Source organism: Centroberyx gerrardi, chromosome 10, assembly GCF_048128805.1.
Source record: "Centroberyx gerrardi isolate f3 chromosome 10, fCenGer3.hap1.cur.20231027, whole genome shotgun sequence".
Lineage (NCBI taxonomy): Eukaryota > Metazoa > Chordata > Actinopteri > Beryciformes > Berycidae > Centroberyx > Centroberyx gerrardi.
In genome coordinates, this window is record NC_136006.1 from 10,283,907 (window position 1) to 10,303,721 (window position 19,815).

The window sequence follows — 19,815 nt, forward strand, 5'->3', positions numbered from 1 at the left end:
TCATGTGACTGCCAACCATTCAACTGTTCATCATGCCTGGATGCATTTGCAAAATATGTGTGAAGGCGACTTTTGTTCTATGCGTTTGCTTGTGTGTTTTTGTATTGTATTGTATTGCATTGTAATCTAACGTGTGTGTGGGGACAATTATGTGCATAGGTGTGTCTGTGTGTGTGTGTGTGTGTGTGTGTGTGTGTGTGTGTTAGAAAATAAAGTGAAGATAAAACTAAGATCCAAACTGGCATTAAACCATAATGGTTTTTTGTGTTTCAGGAACTTCACTGAAACTTTGGCCTGAGATAAATCATGGACCATGTTTTCCACTATGTCCTGACCTGGGTGTGTGTGTGTGTGTGTGTGTGTGTGTGTGTGTGTGTGTGTGTGTGTGCGCATGTGTGTGTGTGTGTGTGTGTGTGTGTGTGTGTGTGTGTGTGTGTGTATGTGTGTGTGTGCCTGTCTGTGCTTGCATGTTAGTTTGTGATTGTGTGTGTGTGTCTATGCCTTTATATGTGAGCTCTTTCCTCTCTCCTCTTGTTTTTGTGCTCTGTGCTGTGGCATGGGGCACAGTGACACATGGAAATGTGGAAATCCCTGTTTCAACAATGAGCTCATCTGTGCCCCTGGCATGGTGCCACCATCTCTCTCTCTCTCTCTCTCTCTCTCTCTCTCTCTCTCTCTCTCTCTCTCTCTCTCTCTCTCTCTCTCTGTCTGTCACTGTAAGTCTTTTTCTATTCACACACACACACAGTATCCTGTTTTAAAAGCAAATAAGTGATGTGACAAACATGTTACAGGATTTAACAGGAATGTGTCAGTGTGTTTGCACGTATACACTGTATATATAGGTGTGAGTTCCTTTGTGTGTGTATGGGTGTCTGTGCACAATGCTCTTGCATGAGTAAGAAAAGTATGTGTATCTATCTGTGGAATTGATTCCCTCGAGTAAAAAGCAGTGCATGTTTGCTATGACAAGAATCTATTTTATCACTGCAGACTATGCAAGGCATTCAGGCCCACACCTGGGATTTATTGGATTCTGCCTGATATGGTTAGGCATTGGTCAGTCACCGTCTCATGTAGGCTCAAGACAAAACATTCATGCATTCAAGAAGATAAGGTTTAGTTTAGTTTAGTAGAGTTCAACTTGCGTATATACACAGAAAAGACATACCTAAGACGGAACAGGCAGGAACAAACTACGTCCTGACATAATCTGTGTGTATCTCTAGTTTCGTTTTTCTTTAACAGCTCAAAACCTTTTCAACAACTATGTAATTGTGGTTGTCAGAAATGTTCTGCCCGAATTCTCCCTCGTGTCAACTTCCAAGACTAACACTTGTGCTCGAGGTGACTCTCTTCAAAAGTTTCAAAGCTGCTAGGTTTTAGTGGCCTTAGTGTGAGAGATACAAACTCGACCCAACAAATTCCCTTCCTCTTCAACCTTGTGTTTTGAACCCCTCTCGCTGTCACTGCTTCCCCTTGGAGACGCTGAAGCTGCTACACTCAGCCATTCAGCTTTTTTTTTTTTTTTTTTTTTTTACATTAAAGTGTGACCTCTCATTCCTAACACTTGAACTCCAACCTTTCTCACTTTCACCCTCGGGTTTGGAGCGGAGGGAACGACGCTCCCATCCTGTCATTCTTCCAACTGTCCCCCCTCCTTTCCTTTCCTCTGCTCCCCCTCTCTCCATCCCTCCCTTTCCCCCATCTCTTCCTCTTTCTCTAGCTTATCGTCTGCTTTCGTGAATTCCTCCTATGTCCCTTGTGCTATGGTAGACATTTCCTATGTTGTGTTAAAGAGGGTTGACTTTCCTTCGCCTATGTTACGACAAGCCTTCCTATTTATCTCCTAATTTCCTTAGCACACATACACAGTTACACGTAATACAGTGTATTATTAAAATAATCATGACAAGCACACGAGATGTGTTTAGATTGTTGGGAAATTAGTCCAAAAGGGCAAGTGGGTGGACTTCTTTATAAATCAGCTTGATACAGTGGGTGTATTTGCCCTCTGGAGGCCAAGAAATGCAAATACATTTTGACAATTCGGTGTGTTTATGTGCCTGTATAAGATCTTTGTATGTGTTTTTGGCTGTAAAGCAGAGCAGAGCAATAGCCAAGAAGATGATTCTGTGTGACTATTCTTGTTCTCCTCTAAATTTCCATCGGACTGGGTTATACTTTCATATTTTCCAAGAGGTGATTACAGTTGACTGAACTCAATTATGTTTCGCAGCACCCGAGATTCTCATTATTTTCTGGAACTCTTCAAAGCACATGTTCCGCATAGAAGGTTACAGTCACAGCACAGTTTTGGTATTTTTGCTTCTTCGCAAGAGAAAAGCTTCCAAATCAGCTCATCGACTCAAGAAATTCAGGTGGGTGTACCCATGCCAGCAGCAACAGCATTTCTTTCAGCATTCAGCCATAAGCATTTCAGTAAACATGCCACTGCAAGTTGCATTGAGTGAATGAGTGGTTAAGTTGTTGGGAACCTTCCTGGGATCGCCTAGAAACCTTCAGCGGGGCGTGGCATCGCTGTAACGGTTGGCTGTTGGCAAGCTACCTTGGCGGATGACTAGTTTTTTGAGGACACTGGATGAACAAGTTTCCATCTTTGAATATCAAACAAGAACTCATGCAGAGGCGGAATATTTGCAATCCCTTTGCATTTCAGTGAGGGCATCACCCTCCTTTTTACCCCAAAGGCAACCGAACTCATTTGATTGACCTGAAACCCCAATCCAGGATCTCTTTGGACCTACAAAAAGGCAGAAGGGAAGTTTTCATTTCAACTTAACACCTACACACACACCTACACACACACACACACACACACACACACACACACACACCACCTGCCCACAGTAGTTCACAATGGGAATGTGAAACTGAAAAACAACAGTAACAACAGATACTGCTGTTTGCTCCATCATGTGTGGCACTGGGTAAGTGTGTTTGAAAGAGACATACAAAGAAAATAAGTGATTATGTGTGATTTGTGAGCATACTTTGTGGGTCAATCTTTCAAACCTATTCCAGTTACTGAAGGAATGTATTAAAATAGCGAATTCAAAGAGAGAAACCTCTCAAAACCCCTCTGGAGCTATTACAAAACCCATGTGGAAACAGAGTAACTGACTGGTTGTTTGGTGCCATGGTGACTGCCACGCCTTCCCGTCTTCCTCCTAGTAGTTTCTGGCCACATGTTTGTCAGAGTGCCTGCTTGATGTGGATGCAAGAATGCAGCAAAAACACCTTGAGGCAGACTCCATGGGGACATTTAATGAGGGTTTCTCACACAGACGCACAGACGAGTCCTGATAGAGGAGGCACTCACGTGGAATGGAAGTGTGGTCTCTTCTGTGCATGCATTTGGAGTGATGTTGTTTACTTTTACTTATATGTATTCGTCTCTGTTTACAGATGCTTTCATATTTGTGGGTTTGCAGATGCTTAAATTGATATAAAGTCATAGGTTACAGATTTAAGCTGCTGGGGTAAAATGCAAAAGTCAATAAACCTTCTTGACAGTCCTAAATTGAAAATGTAGTTTCCATGTCTCCATGTCTTGCAAGATGCTGCAAAAAAGAAGAAAGCTGAGGCCAAGTCACTAAGTTAAATCAGATGTATGCACTTCCTAAAGTCAACCTTATTAGCAAAAAATTGCTTTTGGATTCAGAGTGTTAAGCCTTTTTTTTGCTTGAAACCACAGGAGCATTTTAATTTTTGACCACAAATATAATATTTTATAACTAATAATCCACCAATAACGTCCTCATAGGCTACTTTATACATAGTTGCATTCATTCCTGGTCATGTGACATCTGCAAGAGTCACAACCAACACGCTCCCTGCTCAGAGTCTAAATGGCACCCCTGATGATGGTGATTACCAACAACATATCCAGTCCGTCCCAGGTGGTCATACCTATGATGATATGATGGATACTCAGCTGCGTTTGATTTGTATAACCAGCTCAGACCGGCTGTCTGGTCGCGCAGTGGGAAGGAAGGAAGCAATGGTACCCTTTTGTTGCTAAATCAAAGGCACCCACAGAGGAGAAAAATAGCATGCTGGGACCAAAACAGATGGCGATGGATCTTTAAATGACCCTTTTTCACAGACCAGCGTGTGTTAGACACACGCTCACTTAAAGGTGGCCTTGTCCATTACTAGAGGAAAAGGCATGGGTGGGTGGCTTTGTGTGTGTGTATGTCTGTGTGCGATGCGCAATTGCTCAGATGCTATCAATTTTGAAGCTAATGGACCAATTTTTAGAGGTGTTGAACGCTACACACATACCCTCAAAAAGTGTGTATGTGTTGTGCGGGTGTGTGTATGTGCACTTGTTTGTGTTCATGTCTGTGAATGTGTATGGGTTCAAGTGTGTGTGTTCACACAATCAATTTTCAAACCAATGGACCAATCCTTTCCTGCCAAAAGAGTTGAGGTGCAGTTTTTTGATTGTAAAATCAATGTGAGGGTGTTCTTGGCTAGTCAGTCGGGGCAATGGTTCCCAAAGTGGGGTCTGCGGCCCCCCGAGGGTTCCGGAAAGAGATCCAGGTGCCTCCCATTAAATAGCTTGCTTTTGCTATTATTTCGCTCGCTCCCCACCTACAGCAATTTGCCAGCGGTTGTCTATAAAATAGAGCGAAACTCACAGTTCAGTGAGATGTTATTCACATTATTCCCAAATGAATACACATGTAAAACAGTCCTGCATGTTCAGACGTGCTAGCTAAAATGCTATCACCCAAAGGGATAAACAAAATGTAAAGAGCTGGAGGTAGAGCTATGTATTTCTAAGATAAGCATCAGATTCCACTGCTGACTGGTTACCTGGTAGGTGTTGGATGGGCTGGGGTATGTGTGTGTGTGTGGGAAATGATGTGTAGGTTCATTGGTTGTGTTTTTGTGGAGTGTGTGACAGAGAGAAAGAGAAAGCGTGTGTGAGAGATGAGATTTTGTGCGTATGTGTGCATGAAGGTCTCTGTTTACACAAAGGTAAACACAAGGCCATCTGAGATTTCACAGTGAGCTCATCCATGACATAGCCACTGTGTGTGCATGTGTGTGTGTGTGTGTGTATGTGTGCATGTCTCTGTGTGTGGTTATTACATTATTACACAGTCCAGGGAGACCAGACTATTCAGCAATGAATCATCTTTATTTCACCTTTACATTGTATTATACTACATGGGTGTAAAAGCAAGTGGCAAGAATTCACAGAATAACATATCAGGTCCTGTCAAAATGAATATCTGTGTTCCTCTTACTATTACACCACTGAATGGGCATGGCGGACCACCCTGCCTCGAGGACCTCATCTGCCTAAAAAGATTTTGGCAATATTGGATACTGTGTCACATGGTCTGAATGTTGTTTCAAAGGCCTTTCTACACTGCCAAAAAAATAGTTGTATGCAATATGTCCCAAAAACAAGGATTGTGGTGGATTAGGAGTAGGCCATGAACAAGCTAATACAATCAGTTCTACAGTGTAAGAGAGTTCTCAAGCTGTAAGTCTTCTGAGATACATCATATTAAATATGGATTGTCCTGGCGGATAAGCAGGATGAGATGTGGTTCAAATTCACTCAAGTCATCCCCAGTCATTCCTGCCGCTCTCGATTTTAAAAACCCCTCCTAAATATTTCTCTCTTTTTTCTTCTCTCTTACATGGAGTATTAGGGATTAAGATCTTTTTAGGACCCCATAGCCTTGGGAATGATGCAGCATGGCCACTGCAAAATGGTCACAGAGGGGAATCCTTTGATCAGCATACTGGTGTGATGAGACAATTGGTAGCAGCTTCACCTCTAAACTTCACCTAAAAAGACTAAAACTAGATCTAAAGATGCAGTCAAAAATGAACACATACAGGTACGCTCGCCTCCACCACAACCTCTAGCAGGCTTTTGCTGCAACAGAGACTTATCTTCTGTTCCTAGTCTACCTGCACTTGACTCTGTTTGAACAAGATCATGCAAATCCAAGCAATACCTGCAAATGCTACACCCAGTGGCACAAAGGAAGGTCACATCAGGTGACTCTCGCAAGTGATTACTGACCTATTTCATTCAAATAGATTCTTCCCATTTCTGCTGGAGACTATATGGAAATATGGTGGGGTTTTCCTATTTCTTTGTAGTATACAACATAGTCGACTATATGTATAGATTACTTAATGATTGGTAAGTAGCCTACCAGTGTATGTCACAAGGGGAAAGAAACATAAACGTCAACTGTGCTGACCTCTCTTGCAGTGAAAGCTAAATCCACTGTGAATGGTGGTGTTCCTGAATGATAACATGCACCACATTCCCAGACCCCAGATGAGAGCAGATACTCAGACATTCCCACAACTGTCCTTCCTGCTCCTCCCTGGCCGCAGGCCCACTGGATTTGGGGTGAAGCCGGCGGGAGAGGACAGGAAGCTGCCAGGATTACACCGACTGGGTCTGCGGCTTGAACTGGGAAGCGACAAAGCAACACCCCCTACCCTCCCCTCAAACACTCTATGTGCTCATGTGGGCACTGGGCTGACACACACACACACACACACACACACACACACACACACACACACACATTGCTGCGTACACAAACAGGGGCGTGCCCAAGGGTTGAACTACAAGGGAACCTGACCTTTCATTGGGTGAGGGAGGGGAGTAGGGGAGTGCACATTCTCCTTTGGGAATTCTATTCCAAACACAGCTTATAAATTAAAAATGAGTTTTAAGAGGTCGAGTGTGAGGATGTCACATCAGGTGAAAATAGGCAAGAAAAGGGAGGAGGTGCCTGGGGACACATCACATAAATCTTTGTATTTCTGCATAATTGCCCTTAGTGTTAGTTCAGTTTATTAAGTTCTGGTGCCAAATTGACTGTGTTACAGACACACAAACATATGTACACACACACACACACACACACACACACTAGTTTGTGAAGAACAGGGTGGGAAATTTCTTGAGTCTTCCAGAATGACCCGGTATACTCCCAAAGTGCTTACGGCCACACAGACTCGGTCAACACACACGGTCATAACTTCCTCACAACTCACATCCAATAGCCTACCATCCTCACTACTACTATAGCTGTGTAAATACTGTATGGATAGAATAGGATCCCACTTGTGAACTTACTGTATTTATTTGATGCTGTGGCATAAAATATATATAGCATACATGCTATTGAGTGTTTGTCTCTTTTATTTCATAATGACAGTGTCTTAAAAGCATTGGACACACACCAAGACTGGATGATTTTCCTTCTCTGGGTTGTTGCCCTGGTCATTGCATTGCAATGTGTGTGAATGGTCTCATCCACATTGTCATTGCTTGGAATATCATTATATTCATAAAAAGATATATATCTAAATAAATAAATACTGCATTGTATGTCTGTGTGTTAGCCTACTTGCCATTACCTACTTTTTGTCTTTGCTTTTTTTTCTTTTGTATGATGTATCCTATGTTTTTATACCTGCTTGCAAATCAATTGCCCTCTGGGATTAAAATAAAGAACTGAACTGAACTGAAATGAACTAAACTGAATTGAACATCAACTGCTTCTGTGACCCGGAGCCCTGCTGGTTTTCATTCCAGCCATTTACTCAGGGACGATTTGCACCTGGGACACTAGATGAATGTAATTAACTGCAATTAATTAGGCTACCTGGAAGGATACAAACCCAGCAGAGGATCACTGCTACAAGTAATGGGTTCTGCAGGTGCACTTCCATTAAAAGTACTTAGTTTGGAAAATGTAATAATTGCCCTCATTTATGTATGTGTGTGTGTGTGTGTGTGTGTGTGAGATTTAGGTTTGTTGCCATGGTTGTTGCCATGTGCCCACTGAGATAAACATGACCACTTCAATATCTAATTGTTGTTTCCATATGGTGACTGGTCCACTCCATTTATCAAATGCATAGTTGCTGTCCTGGGTTCTGATTGGCTGAGTCACGTTCGAAGCCATTGTGAAATACCGATAAAAGCACACCTGTGACCACATAACTTAATGTAAATATTAATGCGCTAATCGACAATCATCAGGCATACCAGTAGGCTACTTATGTGTTGCTTAGCAACTGCTTTGGTTAGCTAAAGTTGAAGAACCACATTGTTTGGCAGATGACTAACATTTAAGTACTGTTACCATTTAACTATTATTGATTAAAAGTAAAAAAAAATCAACTATAGTTCTGCACTGTTTCCTCTATTTAGCCACTTCTGTCTGTCGTGATGAAAAGGTTCTATCGTTGTCGGCAGGATTCGAACCTGCGCGGGGAGACCCCAATGGATTTCTAGTCCATCGCCTTAACCACTCGGCCACGACAACTTGCACATATGCCTGATCCAATATAAAACCAACAATGTAAAGAAAGCTGTTCTACATTCATGTTTGAGTTATGTAAGATGTGAATGTCATGATATCAAACAATTCCGTTCATTATTCCGTTCAAAAGGCGGTCTCAAAGCAGCATTGTGTTAGCTTCATGTCTCTGTTGTGGTGAAACAGCACCATCTTGTGGCGACGGACACCTGCTGCTTGCTGTGATTGACTTACCCAGCTCTCTCTCCGTGCCCGATGTGTCGCATGGACATTTGACATCAAAAGGACTATGGAATGTGAAAGTCGATTAAAAATGTACTTTAGAGTGACAGCTGAAAAGATATAGCTTGGGAAGGGAAATAATAAAATATTGATATCATCAGAAATATGCCCACTGCTCATATATTGGAATCAAAGCTTCTACAGTACAATGCAACTTGAAAGTTATCTTTTAGGCTACTTCCCCAAGACTGGTTATTTTTTTTCTTTCCCGAGACTGGTCAGAGCTTGCTGTGAATCAACATGAGAGATAAATAACGTGTGGAGTTTAGGAACTGTGTTGAAAACAAGTATTTCAAAGTGCTACGGAGGCTTTAGGAAAGCCTAGACCAGTTTAGAAACCTGGAAATTTGGTAAAATGAGGTTTACATGTATTCATCTTGAAACAATGCAAACATATTTGTCTCATTTTGTTCCCAAATACCTACTATACAAAATAATAAGTGAGGGTTATAAATAAGTAAGAACAAAATATGGTACTTGTTAAAGGATAGTATATCAATGATGTCCTAGGTTGACAAAATGGCAACACTTTTACATTTTCAACTCCATATTTTAGAGAATGACATGTGGATGTGAGAACCAAACATGTGAAGGTGAGAATCAATAATGAACTTTCAATGAATGATGAATGAACAAATGTTTAAAAATTGATACATATGGGACTATGATTTTGGAAATCTTCATTTAGAACACCGCTAAGCACTGCCAACTGAAACTTCAGTCCTTACCCCGCACCGTTAACGAAAGACAGACACAGCATGTTACATTTCGTGATATAAATTATTTATTTACATTTACAGAAAAATGACCCCATCAAGACAATGTAATAATAACTATTGGAAATAGAACCCAAGATAGTTGACGTCATCGTAATAACCAAACAGAGAGCTGTATAATACCATGGTGCCCTCTGTCACGGGTCTCCTATAACACAAGGTGCAAGGCATCACGTGTAGCCCCGACCCCCCCCCCCCCCCACCCCACCCCCACCCCACATTCCCACCCCCACCCACACCCACACCCGACCCAACAACACACACCTCATTTAAACCCCACTACCCTGCTTTGCACTACTCCAATTTGCTTTTACCCGTCATCTACAAACAAACGACAGACACCAGCTAACCCGCTTCTACCAAAGCTCCTACACCCCTCACACACACACACACAGGCACACACACAGGCACACACACTCACATCCAGTATCCTTAACCCCCCCGTCCCCCGACCCTCCCAAGACCCCATGGTTCAGTTTCTCAGGAAGCCCTGGGCAGAAGTGACAAGGTGCAAGGGAACACATTGGCATCTGGGAGGGGGGAGGGCAGGGGGGGCTGGCGGCAGCGGCGACCGATGACGACATCATCCACATGCGACTCTCACGACCGATCGGGATGCCGGCTTTGTCCTCCCTGTGCCGCCGTCCTCCCTGCTCGTTCTCAAGGTTCAGACTGGGAGAGAGGGCGAGGAGTGAGGGGAAGCGGATCCTAATTTTCAGGGTTGGCCTACATGGGGGAACGTCTAACGCCGCAGCGCTTTGCTGAGCGGAGGGGGGGGGGGGGGGGTATCTGTCATTGTCGTCCTCCGTCCTCCGGCTCCGTGCGTCCGGTGTGTCTGCGCTCAGATGAGCCGGGTGGAGGCGCGCATGGTGTTCTCCGAGCTGTAGTGGACATTGTTCTGCTTCTGCCGGTTGATCCTGTTGCTCCGCGGGCACTTCCTGTGCAGAGAGGAAGTTGAAAGAGGGAGAGAAGAAGAGAGGTGGCAGGAGTTAGCTGCTTGTATAATATTGGAGCTCCAAGAGAAAGATGGTATACTCATTTTACATGTCAGATTTTCTTATTGACATATGGCTAAGGTAGCTGTGAAGGCACATTCTGATGCCATTACAAACTTTAGCCCCAATATCCTGCCTTGTGCTTTCATTTGTCCCAATATAGGAGTTCTTTGGCTTGGAAACACTTTTTTTGAGGATACAATTTTCTATATTGTTAATAATAAGTATGAGCAACAAATTTGAGACTACATTTTTTTTCTTAAAGTGAATACATAGTGTCTTGGAGTGAAAACCATCAGATATACCTGTCCAAAGACACCTGATAACAATGTGATACACAAAATGACTCCCGAGCTGCCAAGCGTGTTCACTGCCGCCTGTTGGTCTTTTAAGTGAATTGCAAGTCTAAAGAAAGGCTAATTATGATAACTCAACACCACATGAAACTCCAGGACAATTCATAAAACACATTACACGAACTGCAATTCAGTCTAGCGTAACAACTGATCATGTGACACGCCATGTGGCATGAAGATAGCCCTCTTTCTGTATTTTTATGTTATTTTATTTGCGCTATAGGGCAGAAGCAGGATGGTGCAATGCCAGCTGTGTTGAAATCTCTGCATGCACATGAACGTGAGACTTTTTAAAATCCCAAATTTTCTTACTGTGAAGGTAAGAAAACGCTCCAGATGCTTGGCAACGCTACACTCAAAAATTTCTGATGCTTTGTGGAATGGATGTAGACAATGGGTGTAGCCAAAACAACACTTGGATTGAACACTACTTAGCTTGTAAGTACATAAAAGATGCGCATATCTCCCCAGTCTTCACCTACTCCCACGATTTCGGAGACATTTTAATCTGTCAATTTCAACTCCACGATGATTTTATTTTCTGTGGTGAAACAGGCGGAAGTTGGACGGAGATGTTTTACGAGCAGCCGTCAATCAAACAGACACCTGGCGTTCAATTTGTCAAAGCTTGCTCCAGACGCCTGAAATTTGCATACAGTAGACTTGAGCTCTACTTTCGACACCTCCCCCTCGCCGCCACGCTTGCAAATTTCCGACGCTAACCTTCCCACAATCCTCCATAAAATCTCGACGCCTGTCCTCGTTCAAATGTATGGAGGCCATAACTTTGCGTGCAAATTTCGCTGCCGATCGAAATTCTCCGTTATTCTCTCTCTCTCTCTCTCCTCCCTTTTCTCTTTCTCTTACCCTCTCTCCCTCACCTTCATTCCCTCTCTCTGTATCTCCTACACTTGTTCCCCCTCTCTCTCCTTCTCCCTCCTCCTCTTTCTCTCCTCTCTTCTTCTCCTCCTTTGCTCAGAGGAGTAGTTTTCTCTTGGCTGAAACTCTTTTACATTTATTTATTAAATGTCACAAATTGCTTAGGTCAGCCGGAGGTAGAGAAGCTGCAGGCTATATATTTACGTGTTTGTGTGTGTGTGTGTGTGTGTGTGTATATATATGTGTGTGGGAGTGTGTTTATGTTGTGAACACCAAAATGCCTGTTCAAACACAAGTGTGTAAGCTTGCCTGTGTGCATATCTCTGTGTATCTGTGCTTGTACACACAACTTGCCTGTTCAAATAGTTGCATGTGTGTGTATATGTGTGTGTGTGTGTGTGCGCGCGCGTGTGTGTCCGCAGTAAGAGGTGACAGTGCTGTAAGTGGTGTAAGCAAGGTGACCTTTCAGTTGCTTCGCCTTAGGCTCAGGGGCTCCACAGCCCCCGTGTGACTCCCAAATACCCACAAAACACTACACCCAGGCTCATTAGGAAGCTGTGTTTGTGTGTGTGTGTGTGTGTGTGTGGGCATGACTCACCTGGTAATGCAGAGCACCACCACGCAGATGATGGCCACCTGCAGCGCCCCGATGATGGAGGCGATGAGGACGTAGCGCAGTTTGCCGGAGCCTGGCACCACGTACCGCACGTTGTACTCTTTAGTGTCACACAGGGGGCCGCTGAAACCCGAGTGACAGCTGGGATCACACACGCACACACACACGCACACACACGAGGAGAGAGAGAGAGAGAGAGAGAGAGAGAGAGAGATCATCATTCCTTTGCACTGAGAGGCAGGTTGGGTTTTTTTCTGCGTGCTTCTAATTGAAACATCAGCACCTGCTTGATGAAGACGCTGTACTGGAACAATGCACTTGTTTGACAGTGTGGCCACCTGTGCTTTTTGTTTGCTGTGACTGTGTAGATCAGTGATTCTCAACCTTTTTCATATCAAGGACCCATAATTTAGTCCACATTAGAGCCACAGACCCCCATTTGATGACGGACTCAAATCTGAGAAGATTTTTATTGTTAGATATGATTTTGTCCAGAATTCCATGATTGTCTGTATTGTAGGTAGACAGATAACAGTCAAACTATGATCAAAACAGTCATTCTTCTACATTCTCTAATTGCATTAACTTGCATTAACTAAACTGAAATAATGGTGAAGTTTAACAATTCATCCATTTGCTTTGGACCCCCTGGAACCCCCTCAAGGACCCCTGGTGGTTCCCGGACCCCACGTTGTGTAGATGAAGGTGATTGATGGAGCTTTGAGCAGGTGAGAGCGTGAAGGAGGTGAGAGTCAGGAAAGATGGAGAGAGAGAGAGAGAGAGAGAGAGAAAGAGAGAGAGAGAGAGAGAGGGGGAGGGAGGGAGGGGGAAGGGACACAGAGGTAGAGGAGAGGGAAAGAAAGTCAGAATGAGAGGGGGAGAGAGAGAGAGAGAGAGAGAGAGAGAGAGAGAGAGAGACTAATGGAGATGATCTTTGTCCCCAGACAGGAGCTAAAATGGTCCCCCTTTTAATCTCTCTCTCTCCATCTCTCTCTCTCTCTTTACCTGCTTTCCCTTTCTCTGGGGAGGTTGTTACCCACCAACACCTGCATATCCCTGTTCTGTACACACATACACCCCCCCACACACACACACAAACACACACACACACACACACACACACACACATACACACAAACACACACACACACACACACACACACACACATACACACATGTGCACACACAGACATACACACAGTCTCCTTCACGTTCTCTATCACTTCGACCTGACAGTTATGCGAGATGAACATTGCAACCTTGTTCTGTTTGGGGTTTGTGCTCTGTTTACACACACACACACACACTCACATACAGACAAAGATATAACTGTGCTTCCCTTTAGAGATTTCCCTCTCATTACAAGACAACCTCCCATTGCTGTGACCAGTAGGGGGCACCAGAGATCTTCCACTTTCCCCTCGCTGACTGGTGCTCTGTATGCGAGGAGAGCGTCTGGCTAGGGGAGCTGGGACGAGCGAGGTTAGAGAGGAAGAGAGAGAGAGAGATAGAGAGCGAGAGAGACGGAGGGACCCGGACCCCCTGGCTGCTGCACTATCAGGCCCTAAAGGACAACAGACTGAGCGGCACACAGGTACACTCACCGGCTCTGCGTGTGGGTGGGTTTTAATACATTTTCACAGCGGTTCCTTTACTTTGCTTTCATTGTTTATTTTTTACAGGGACGATGCACAATTAAAATTGGACCGGGGTAATTTGCATCTGTAATCCCTGGGCAGGGGGTGCAATCAATAAAACATACAACACAGTACAAAACATTACACATGAAAAACCCAGCAGCAGTGAAACAGCCATTACCGAGACCGAGATAAAATTAGCCATACAAGGCAATCATCAGTCGTGACATGATTGTGTTGACTTGAGCCAGAACTTTAACTTTGATTTAAAAGCAGTAAAGCTTTCAGACTCTGATGTTGGAAGGTATAGAGTTTCGTTTTCCAACTGCTTTGACAGAAAAAGCTCATTGACCAAAGGCTGACTCTGGTGCCCAGACTTTGGCTTTGGCTCTCATCTCCCTAATCTCGCCTTTAGGCCGGGGGAAACATCCCTTCAAGGTAAGAGGTGCAAGCTCATGAACAGTTTTATACATCAGACATACAGCTGAAAGAAATAGAAAGTTTCAAGGTTCAACAAGATATATTTCTGTAGAATGTTATAGCGACGGTCATCCCTTGGCTTTTTATCTAGTACTAGTAGTTCCTCATTGTGCGTTTAGGCAGAAATGCCTGTTTGCGTTTTGTGTGTCTGTGTGCTTAAAAGTATGTATGTGTATATATGCAAGTGAGTGCATGTGTGTGTTTGTGTAGGTATGTATGAATGCTTGAGTTTGTATGTGTATTTCAAATATCTTCACAAAGATTGAAAGATGAGGAAAATCCTCCAAAGTGAGAACATTTTGCTGGTCCTCACTTCTTTATGGAGACAAGGTTAGGTTTCTGGAGTTGAGGTTTAAGATTAGAATTAGGATTAGGTTTAGGTTAGGGTAAGGGGTTAGGGAATGAATGTAGTCAATGAAGTATAGTAATACAACCGTATGTATGTGTGTGCGTGTGTGTGTGTGTGTGTGTGTGTGTGTGTGTGTACCTGCAGGAGGGCTTGGCCAGGATGCTGGGGTACTGACACTCTCCATGGACACAGTAGTTCTTGTAGTGCTCTGGACAGGGGATGTACAGACCTCTGGCTAGCTCGTTCCTCGGGTCCTCTTTGTCCTCTACAATAGACACACACACACGCGCCATAATTACTGCAATGTGTGCATACATATGCTTGTATGTGCACACATAAGAGAGAAAAGAGAGGGAGAGATAAATGATAAAGGGGAAGAAAGTGAGTGGTAGGGAAGAGAGAGCAAGAGAGAGAGAGAGAAAGAGAGAATGAATTGAATTGACAGAGGTGAGGACTGACTCAGACTCGAGTGGCAGCGCATGTTAATTGCTAATCCACATGGCTCAGTGTACCAGCCAGCACCCATGCACTGACCTGTGTAGTCGGTCCGTGCGTAGTGTCCATCTCCGACTTTGTTCCCAGTCATGTCTCCTGAAAAGGCCACAGTCACATTACACCTGGTGTCAGGTCAGTACAGCCTCACCTAGCTTAACACCCCTCCATTATGGGTTAAATGTTCCAACTGATCCCAGTACATGGAGAGGGTTAAATGTGAATATCACTCCAACAAATACTTGATATATGCTATTCATGTGGTGTAGAGCTGTCCAGTCAACATTTCTTGAGCTTGGGATTATAAGGTTCAAAATTGAGTTATCCGCATATTCATGATCTTTGAATGTTACTTTATGCATGTGTAGTAAAAAAGAACCTTTTGGAGTTAAATAATGAAAAACATAGAAAGATAGAACCTTATAATTCCAAGCTCGTTTTGATTTTTAAAAGTTTACCATCTTCCCTAATTCGTTATCTTTTTAACATGAGCAGCAGAACATGGTAGAACAGGGTAGATCACATCACACCAGAATAGAACAGAGTGGACTAGAATAGAAAATAATGCATTGTCACTCTCCTTATCGCTGTATGGAATTCCTCTTTTCACAATGGCTAGAAAATATCTCCTTCCATCATCATCTTATTGCAATTGATTTTTCCTTCGCTCAATGAATTTATTTCCGCAAACTGATTCTGTGATAACATTTCCTAGATTATGATGCAATGATTGTGGCAAGAAGTGGGCTGGAGATGGGTCTGGGATGCTGGGCAGTTTTTTTTGTTTATTTGCTCATAAAACACCAGATGCACGACATAAAGGAAAAGAAACAAAGAGGCATGCAGATGAGAAACTAGTGGCTTGTATGCATGACATCCACTTAAGGTAAATCAAACAAAAAAGAACCCCAGAATACATTACAAAAATGAATCAATCAATTTTCTTAGCTGTCATATTGACTTTTCATTAGCTTTCCTTTAAGCTCCACACGCCCATGACAACTTATTCATCCAGTACCCAATTTTATGAGCAATTTTCCAGCTAAATGTAGGTCCTAGTGGTTAAAGTCACAGTCCTTGTTTGCCAATTTTCCATGACATAATATACACCTATTTAACAATAAATGCCCAAAAGATTACAAAATGTATTTTTTCTTGTATTTATATCAAAATCCCATTACTCTTACTTGGGAAAACAGTGTATCTTTAATGGTTACCTCATCATGTACCAATAGGCGTAAATAAAAATTCCAACCAATAAAACCATCACAAAACTGTCTTTCTCTCCCTATCTGAAATCCCATTGGTTTACACTTTTGTATGATCCCTCCCCGCTTTATGTCCGCCCTAAAATCAGTCAGTAAGATGCTCTCAAAATGCTGTTTCATTGTGACTTGAAGGGACAGTCATAGTTTAAAATAAAAAAAACAACAGTATATTGGGTATACCAGTATTATTTGATGATATGGGTGAGTGTGAGGTAGCAAGCAGGAAGCTTTATGTGCTTATTCCAATGAAAAGTACTGGTTGTCTCTAATGTAGCTCAAAGAAAAATGTAGACAAGTGACAAGTGGCAGGTGAGGAAATAAATGAAAAATCAAAATGTCAAGGTATCACTCTAAATCCACTGGCTAACATGAGGTGTAGCGACTATTCTGAGGTCTAAATCCTTTGTGTTTCATGTCATTTGTCTCCCTCAACACTTTCCCTGATGGAAACAGAACGTGTGGAAGAGTGATCAGCTCGATCTGGGTGGTCCGACTCGAAGGATGTGTCACGGGGGAACAGTGATTTCTATTTGTGTTCCAGAGCCGGTTGGCTCTGATTGTTCCCCCCCCATCACTTCTCTACACCCACATCTTGGCTCTCACATCTCGATCAATTGTCCTCTTTGTCCCATGTGGATGCAGAGGCAATCAAATGCTTGCAAATGTACACACACAAAATGATACCCACTAACCCCCTCGTTTTCAACACCACCCTGAATTGTGATTGGCTTAAGTAAAACAAACTTTCTGCCTCTCTTCCCACTTGATGACAGTTTAAGCCAGAGTTTGCACTGGCGCAACACATTTAAACAAAGTGAACCAAATTGAGGAGAAACTGTCTATGCAAAATTGCGATGTTGGTGGTTCATCCGCAAAAAAGACGTTCAAAAACAAATTCAAAAGACACTGAATTCTTATTTACCTTTGTCTTCTCCCACATGGATTAGCAATATGACTCAGTTTAGGGATTTAGCCACAGAGATTAATTTAATAACTTACACCAAAATAAAGATTCTTCAATAGAAAGGAGGGATTATGATTCAATAAAAAATTATCAATATACATAGCAGCGTAGGGCTATGTGGGTTTTTGAGGATTATCTGCGCACGACATTCCACAACATAATTGAGCAAAAATAGCAGTAATTATGAAATGAAGCCTGTTATTTGAATTGAGGTTGAGAGGATGGTCGATAACGGCAACAGGGGCGGAGAGAGGGAGAGACATGGAAACCTGCTGTCTGTATTTAGCTCTGTAAGCTACCTCATTTGCCCCGTGGCCTCCTTTCAACTTGACGGTGGAAGTGAACATTTATCCAGACAGACTGACGGCTACCACTGTGTTTGTGCATGTGTGTGTGTGTGTGTGTGTGTGTGTGTGAGTGTCTGACCTTGGCAGTGGCCCAGGTACTTGACCTCGATGCGTTCCTGTTTCTGACAGGACGCCTCCTTCACCTGGCAGGGGTTGTCATAGGAACGACCGTCTGAGGCGCACACCGGGTTGAAGCTGATGTGGGAACAGTCGATGTTGCAAACACACCTGCAGGAGCAGAGGAGAGGGCAGCGGGGGGGGGGGGGGGGGGGGGATGACAAAAGAGATAAATGAGAAAGAACTTTGTTTCCTTGTTACCTTGTTAAAAATACCAGGAGTAAACTTACAAAATGATTGTTTATATGAAAGTAAACTGACTGTGATATATCATTTTAGTCATTAGCTATGTCAAGATCTAAAATAATAACATTTTGTGACAGTGAGAGCATTTATATTTTTAAAATATTCAGTCATGAATCTTACACACATTTTTTGTGTCTGATAAATGGTGCTTTGAAATAAAATCCCTTGGTGATGTATGTGTACGTGTTTCACTGAGAGAGAGACAGACCGAGACCCAAATTCATTCAGGGATTACAATGCTTAGAGCATCTCCAAAATGAGGAAAAACACTGAATGTCGTTCACTAGACACAGGCAGTGGTTGTAGACAGCGCTTTGCGCACTCAGTCAGGATGTTGGGCCATGCATGGTAATCCTTTTCAAATTGGGTTTTGGCACATTTAATTTGACACAATAGCGAGTGGATTTAACTAGTCGCAAAGAGGGCCTGATTGACAAATGATGCACCCTTGCAATGGGAGGGAGCAATAACCGATGAGAAGACTGTAGATAACAAAGCTATAGATTTAGACCATTTACCATTTGCAGATATGTAATAATATTAGATAACACTGAAAATGACTTAATTGTGAAACAATAACTATGATAAGCGAATATCAATACACTGGACATTAAATACACTTTGGAGAAAAACAAAACATTGGAGAATGCCAAACAGCTTGTTTCTGGTGCCGCATTTTGTGTTTATAACGTCCTTCAAACTAAAACAAAATCTGACTGCCTGACACATTCTGTTGGCCAAATTCTGTTCTGTTGATGAAGCTGAAAACAATTGCAGAACACCAGCTCCAAGGCCAGAGCCATGCATAATGTATTACTGTCACATCTGGGCACGAATCTGTGGCTTGCATGTGAGTTGGACTCTTGACAATTACCTTTAAATGGAAATTCAGTTTTATTCCAACAAACAATCTATAACCACTAATAGCCTAATTTGCTTAAATGTAATCTATTGACTGATTAAAACAGATAATTACTTTATTTTTTCAAGCACAAGTTCAATGCAAAGTCTTGCAAAACATATTTAAGTAACTTCCAAAAATCCAAATGATGGTGTGATGTGGTTTGTGTAAGACAGATACGCGTTTACATATAAACTCTTTGGAACTTGTCATGTTTTGTCTTCCTCTCTATACTGAATTGTCAGTTATATTACTTCCACAAAGCTGATATTGCGGGTGTGTTTGTGCAGCAGCCTGTTATGAATTCATTTCCCAGTGAATCAGTCGCTTACTTGCTGCTTTTAGCTCTGGCAAATTAACTGGGCAATTTGCTGTCGCACCACAATTTTAGTGAATTTGACTTGTGTGTTTGTGTGTCTGCGTACGAATGTGTGTGCGCATGTGTGTGTATATGAGGGTCTGTCTGCATGTGTGACATCTGCCTGAATGACAGTGACACAGAATGAGCATGTACGCCTGCGTGCACGTGTGTATACTTGTGTATGTGTGTGTTTGTGCTGTGACCCTAAAGTGCGCGGCAGGCCTGATCAGCAGAAATTACACCCAGATTGCCGTCCCCTGACAGTTGTTGCTGAGTAGCGCTGAACGCTAGATTCTGTAATTATAAATCTGTCATTATTCTCCCAGCCTTTTCATTTTCCCCTGGCGCCAGGCCCTGAGTAAAGCACAGGCATTCAACGCTCTTACTGCTGCATTTGCATACAC

The 19,815-nt window shown here is 42.9% G+C and overlaps 1 protein-coding gene and 1 non-coding gene across 2 annotated transcripts in view; both read right to left on the reverse strand.

Moving 5' to 3' along the window:
• Window positions 1-8,269: 8,269 nt before the first annotated feature.
• On the reverse strand, window positions 8,270-8,351 carry trnas-aga (transfer RNA serine (anticodon AGA)). The gene has a single exon. It is a non-coding gene; the product is annotated as a tRNA-Ser (tRNA).
• Window positions 8,352-9,673: 1,322 nt separating this feature from the next.
• Window positions 9,674-19,815, reverse strand: part of LOC139910547 (tomoregulin-2-like) — an 84,312-nt gene continuing 74,170 nt past the window's right edge. Inside the window, exons 6-10 of the mRNA XM_078286000.1 lie at window positions 17,866-18,014; window positions 15,250-15,306; window positions 14,854-14,980; window positions 12,232-12,390; window positions 9,674-10,341 (exon numbers count right to left, since the gene is read on the reverse strand). Of these exons, the coding sequence (XP_078142126.1) occupies window positions 10,245-10,341; window positions 12,232-12,390; window positions 14,854-14,980; window positions 15,250-15,306; window positions 17,866-18,014 (589 nt within the window). The 3' untranslated portion in view covers window positions 9,674-10,244. The remainder of the gene's footprint in view (window positions 10,342-12,231; window positions 12,391-14,853; window positions 14,981-15,249; window positions 15,307-17,865; window positions 18,015-19,815) is intronic.